The sequence below is a fragment of the Macaca mulatta genome, chromosome 3 (genome assembly GCF_049350105.2).
Source record: "Macaca mulatta isolate MMU2019108-1 chromosome 3, T2T-MMU8v2.0, whole genome shotgun sequence".
Lineage (NCBI taxonomy): Eukaryota > Metazoa > Chordata > Mammalia > Primates > Cercopithecidae > Macaca > Macaca mulatta.
Genome location: NC_133408.1, coordinates 5,142,433 through 5,148,892, shown reverse-complemented (window position 1 = coordinate 5,148,892; position 6,460 = coordinate 5,142,433). Strand labels below are relative to the sequence as shown.

The 6,460-nt window shown below is 54.9% G+C and overlaps 1 protein-coding gene across 1 annotated transcript; it reads right to left on the bottom strand.

Annotated features, from left to right (window-relative positions):
- Positions 1-455: 455 nt before the first annotated feature.
- Positions 456-4,465, bottom strand: TFF2 (trefoil factor 2). Its single transcript, XM_015132798.3, has 4 exons — positions 4,311-4,465; positions 3,312-3,461; positions 1,567-1,713; positions 456-647 (listed from the first exon to the last, which is right to left on the bottom strand). Exons 1-4 carry the CDS (start codon positions 4,387-4,389, stop codon positions 634-636), a joined length of 390 nt encoding a protein of 129 aa, XP_014988284.2. The 5' UTR covers positions 4,390-4,465; the 3' UTR covers positions 456-633.
- Positions 4,466-6,460: the final 1,995 nt, after the last annotated feature.

Below are 6,460 nucleotides of genomic sequence, written 5' to 3'. Positions count from 1 at the left end.
TAAATGTATTTGATGAATTTTTTCTCTTAGAAAAATTGAAGGGACATTAAAACTGCCAGGCGTGGTGGCTCACGCCTGTAATCCCAGCACTTTGGGAGGCCGAGGCAGGTGGATCACTTGAGGTCAGGAGTTCGAGACCAGCCTGGCCAACATGGTGAAACCCCATCTCTACTAAAAATACAAAAATTAGCCAGTGTGATGGTGTGCACCTGTAATCCTGGCTACTCAGGAGCCTGAGGCAGCAGGATAGCTTGAACCTGGGAAGGGGAGATTGTAGCGAGCCAAGATCGCACCATTGCACTCTAGCCTGGGCGACAGAGCAAGACTCTGTCTCAAAAAAAAAACCCTGCACATACACTCACACATGTACACATTCACATGTATACACACACCCATACATGTGTACACACGCACACCACCATCACCACCTCTGCGTTAATGAAACCAGAATGAAATTTAGCAGATTTTAAGGGTTTTATTTAAAGAAATGGTATGTTAAACCATTGAAAATGATAAAAAGATGATTAAGAAACCCAGGATTTCATGAAACATGAAGCTGACAAGGAGCTGAAGTTTCTTCTTTGGTTTTGGAACACCCAGTGAGCCAGATGCAGCCTCTGGAACCAGCCTCTCTTAGTAATGGCAGTCTAGAAATTTAAATGCAAGACGGTTGGTAAGGGAACCGCAGAAATGGGGGCACCTAGGCTGTGAAGCTGGGGTGGGCCCACGTCACTTTGCCCAGGAGCTTCCTACTGAAGAAGGAGCCCCTTTCCCGGGGAGGGGATTTAAGGGGACCAAATCCCCCCACCCCAGGCTAGAGTTTCCTCTGTGGGGCGCATTCTCCCCAGACCTTTTTTTATGACCTTTAGGTCACATAAGAAAATCACTCGGAAAATCCTGAACATGAAATATTTTGCTCTTTGGAGTACTTTGATATCCTAAGAAAAGGCATCCTTCAAGGACCAGCACGCTCTTTCCCCATTTTCCTGGATCTGCTTGGTCTTTTTATTATCTTATTACACTCTGTGTCAGGAACACACTGTCACTAAGTGGCTGGGAGAAGTGGACCCATTCCCCTCCGTGGGCGGGACCCTCCCAAGACTGCCCGGAGCAGGACGTTGTGTGGGACGTTTGTCACTCGGGGTCATGTGGGGGAGAACGGGGAGGCCACGGGAGGAGGGGCCAGGTCTGCTTGAATTGGGTCCTCTCTGGTACCCAGCACAGCACAAGACACTCAGTAGCCTCCAAACACAGATCAGATTGCAATAAAATAGGCAACCCCCCTGAACGTTGCAACACCTGGGGAGGCGACAGGGATGAGCTGCTGTTTCTAGAACCATCACAGATGACACAGTGGCAATGCTGGAGGTTATAAACTTATTGAAAAGACGCTGTCTTTGCCAAGAACATTCTGGAATTGCCTTCAGAAACCCATAGGAGGCAGGGGCCCTGGCCTCGATGGCGTTGAGGCAGCGAGGCAGCTGCCCTCCCCGCACCCCACGTCTGGGGACGGAGGAGGAATCATGGTGTCCAGGAACCAGACGGCGCGTCCCACAGCCACGTTACCTTCCACAGACTTCGGGTAGAAGCACCAGGGCACTTCAAAGATGAGGTTGGAGAAGCAGCAATTCCGAGAGGCGCATTCCTCGGGGCTGATGCCCCGGTAGCCACAGTCTCTTCGGGCTGAGACCTCCATGACGCACTGCTCCGACTCTGCCACGGGACAGGCACGACACCGAGACCCAGTCAGGCCTGCTGTGCCCTGGAAAGCTCCACCCCTTCCTCCTCTGAGAGCAGCGCTGGTTTACAGCCTCCATGGATCATAAGGTGCTGCCGGGGGCAGCATCCCCTGGGACTGCCTCCCCCGGGGACTGTGGAAGTGTTGGCCCCTGGGACGGCCTCCCCCGCGGACTGTGGAAGTGTCCGCCCCCGGGACCGCCTCCCCCGTGGACTGTGGAAGTGTCCGCCCCAGCGACGCTTGGTTGGCCGGTCCTCCCCGAAGGTGGGGCCCATGTGGGGTGGTCACAGTCGGAAGCTCTGGAGTCCCCCACCTTGGGGAAATCATTTTGCCTCTCAGAACTCAGTGTTATCCTCTGTAAATGGGGTGGTCCCCCTGACCAATATGAGAAAAGGTTTGTGGGCACCTTGGAAAGATGGAAAGCGTTTGGACACGGTATTGATACCCAAAGACACTGCCATTCGGTGGGCGCTTGTGAACAATCCACCATCTGCCTGGTTTACCTGTCCGGCCCAGCAAGCCTCCCAGCAACAATCTGGGGGAAGAATCGCCCTTCTCCAGAGGACGTGCCTGGTTCCACGCACACAGGTGCACGGCACACTTGCAATCTTCCTTTGAGCATCCTCGGTGGTTACAACTTGGGTCCTGATCCCTTGCGCTGACATAAAACTCACTCCCAAAGAACCCTAGAAGGCTTCACTTCCTTCCCCAACATCTGAGGTCTCTCAGCCCTTATGTTACTACTATTCTATTAAATAACCTTCATTTCCCCATGGAAGCTTCCTCAGAAGTCACACTTCAAAAGCTAGAGGAGACCTATTATTGTTTTTTTTCTTTTTCTCAACTAAAATAAAACTGATGGCTCCACACATACATGTCTGCTGAAGGAAATAACAGTATAGAAACGGGATAGGTGGAACATTTTCATCTCACTGTTGGCTGACCTGGGCTACCCTCTAGACTAACAGTCCAGGCTAGTCCCAGATTAATCAACCTGGACTACCTCTAGACTAACAGTCCAGGCTAGCTCCAGACTAACCAACCTGGGCTACCTCTAGACTAACAGTCCAGGCTAGTCCCAGATTAACCAACCTGGACTACCTCTAGACTAACAGTCCAGGCTAGTCCCAGACTAACCAACCTGGGCTACCTCGAGACTAACAGTCCAGGCTAGCTCCAGACTGACAAACCTGGGCTAGCTCTAGACTAACAGTCCAGACCAGTCCCCGACTAACCAGCCTGGGCTACCTCTAGACTAACCGGCCTACGCTAGCCCCAGACTAAGCAACCTGGGCTAGCTCCAGACTAACTAACCTGGACTAGACCCAGACTAACCAACCTGGGCTTGCCCCAGACTAACCAACCTGGGCTAGCTCCAGACTAACTAACCTGGTCTAGCCCCTGACTAACCAACCTGGGCTAACCCCAGACTAACCAACCAGGGCTAGCTCCAGACTAACCCACCCAGGCTAACCCTAGACTAGCAACTGGGCCTCCTCCAGCCCCTGCTCTGATCTCTGCCTGTGAAGCTATGGCAGCCCAGGAAGAGGGTGTGGTTTCCCTGGAAGGTTACCTTGCTTCGGGAGGGGTTCGAAACACCAGGGGACCCCAGCGACTCTGGAGTCGAAACAGCATCCTTTGTCAAAGCACTGGTCGCTGGTGATGCCAGGGAAGCCGCAGTTCTTCCTTTTTTGGGGGCTCAGCCTGGAGCACTGGCAGGGGGCTGTGGAAAGACCCTCGGTCAGCCCCGCCCGGGTACCCCAGACCACACTGCTCCTTCTCTCAGGGATTTTAGGGGTGCCTCTACTATCTTGCTGGCACATAGAGAAACACAAAGTCTTATCTTGCCCATATTTAAGCAATGCAGTTTCCTCCTGAGAAACGGATAGGGCTTTGCTGAAATTGTTATATTAGTTTAAAAAAAAAAAAAGCCAGGCATGGTGGCTCATACCTATAATCCCAGCACTTTAGGAAGCCGAGACGGGCAGATTGCTTGAGCTCAGGAGTTCAAGACCATCCTGGGCAACATGTCAAAACCCCATCTCTACAAACAATACCAAAAAAAAAAAAAAAAAAGGGCCAGGCATGGTGGTGCACACCTGTGGTCTCAGCTACTCAGGAGGCTGAGGTGGGAGGATCACTTGAGCCCGGGAGGCAGAGGTTGCAGTGAGCCCAGATCACACCACTGCACTCCTGCCTGGGTGGCAGACCAGATCGTGTCTGAAAAAGCAAAAAAAAAAAAAAAAAAAAAAAAAAAAAAAATCCCTTCTAGAGGAAGATGAACAGATGGACCCAAGGCTAAGATCGAGGTGACAGGTGAGTGCTCTGGGACTCCAAGGACCCTTGGTGGGAATGCCCTCCTAGCCTGACATGGGGTCCACTGACACCTGCCATCACTCAGCCTTTCCCTAGGAGGGAGGCTCTTCTTGGAGCCACCCTCCTGAGCAGCAGGGAATCCCGTGTGAACAACACACATGGCCAGATGCCTTTATGGCTACTTCCCCTCTCAAGTAAATTTATTTCTTTAAGAGAAATAAAGAAAGCACGTAAAGGGACCCTCTCCTTCACTTACAGGGTTTCTCACCCCCCGCCAGGGCACACAGCCCCAGGACGAGGAGCACTGCCAGGAGCTGGGCGTCTCGTGGTCCCATGTCCAGCTCAGCTGCACCGCAGGAGGGCTTGCAGAATGCATGGCGCCCACTGCCGGGTGTGTTTTATAATCTCTTCTCTGTTTGTCTAACAAGCACAGATAACCTTTCTCGTCTGCACCACGGCCCCAGCCCTTTGATAAGCTTTCTTCTCTTCCCTGTGGCCCCAGCCCTTCCACCGTGGAGGCGAAGAGGAGGCAAGTGGCAGCCGTGCTCTGGGCAGGCGAGGCTTCCGGGCGAGGGTGACTCCCTGCTCGGTGAGGCCTCCTCCTGCCCTGGCCGGGGAGTCGGGTCGTGCCGGGCTGCCAACGTGAAAACCAGCCACGTGCAGGTCTGGGGCCGGGCATACCCAGGGTCACACCCAGGAACGGATAAGCCATGCATTTCTGCTGCTAGAGTGGGCGGCACCACAGGAATTTAGAAAATATTAGGGCCAAGTTTACTGGGGGAAATGAACAGGCCAGCAGGCAGCATGGAAAAGACCCTCCCCGAGGAAGGGAAGCGTCTCAGAGGAGGGAAGAGACTGCTCCCGGTGTTGTGGTTAGAGCCTCCCCAGCCACAGCACCGTGTGCTTTGTCTCATCTTCAGCAGAAGGAGCTGCTCTCCACGGAGATGAGACAGACAGGGTCAGCGGAGCGGCCTGTGACAGGCAGGTTTTAATAAGTTCATTTTCAGCCAGCCCCTGAAATGGGTTATTTTTGTTCCATGGGAACGCTCTGCATCTCCTAAAAGATGGCACCTGGGACCCCGTCCATGGCCTCCCCAGGGTAGGATGTGCTGGAGAAGGAGTCTGTGAACTGGACAGTGAGGACAGCAGCCAGAGGGGAGACACCTGGAAAGAAAGAGGGGAAGGTGTGGTGGGAAGGACAGAGGGGGACCCGAAGTTCTGCACGCCGGGGAGTGGCAGGGGGTTGCCGGTCTCTTTCTGATGGCTGAGCGGTCAGGGGCCCAGAGACAGGAAACCCAAAATTCTTGGTCCACCATAGGGCTGTCCTCAGGGTCTGGAGAGCAGGCCCCGTACTCCAGGTCCCCATCCTCCAGGCTTCGTCCTCCAGACCCTTGTTCCCCAGGCTCCGTCTTCCAGGCCCTCATTCTCCAGGCCCCCATCCTCTAGGCCCCCGTCCTCCAGGCCCCACCCTCTCTGCTGCAGTCCTCCAGGCCCCCATCCTCCAGGCCGTCATCCTCCAGATTCCATCCTCCAGGCCCCCATCCTCCATGACCCCATCCTCCAGGCCCCCATCCTCCAGGCCCCCATCCTCCAAGTCCCTGTCCTCCAGGCCCTCGTCCTCCAGGCCCCACCCTCTATGCTGCCGTCCTCCAGGCCCCCATCCTCCAGGCCCTTGTCCTCCATGCCCCCATCCTCCATGACCCCGTCCTCCAGGTCCCCATCCTCCAGGCCGTCATCCTCCAGACTCCATCCTCCAGGCCCCCATCCTCCAGATCCCCGTCCTCCAGACCCCCATCCTCCAGGCCCTCATCCTCCAAGCCCCTTTCCTCCAGGTCCTCGTCCTCCAGGCCCCCATCCTCCAGCCCCCGCCCTCTATGCTGCCGTCCTCCAGGCCCCCATCCTCCAGGCCCCCATCCTCCAGGCTCCATCCTCCAGGTCTCCTCTGGATCCGGATCAAGTGCCTCCAGGCTCACCGCTGACTGTTCACCACTGGGCAGCCATGGGGACTCAATCCATGAAAACTCTGGCAGGTCACTTTAGTCACCATCATGACATAAGTGCCTGAGTCGTCGTTTTCTCTCATATTCCCACCCACCTCTCCTCTCTGCTTCCTCCCCATTGACCCGACTTCCCACTACTCACTGCAGCCCCTTCAGGATTCCTGCTGCTGCAACCGCCTGACCCATGCAAAAGAGACCCCTTCTCAGCCTCTCGCACTTTCCTGGCCCTGGCGGAAGCCTGTGTTGTCCTAGGGATGCTTCCCTGGAATCCTGCTCAGGCCCCCACGCAGGGACACTGAGTGCCCACAGAATTGGGAAACCATTACATAAGATGGGACATCTGCAATAGAGTGGCATTGCTGGTTGAAAGTGGAGCTGCTCACAACCTCCACAACTGTACTTGGCC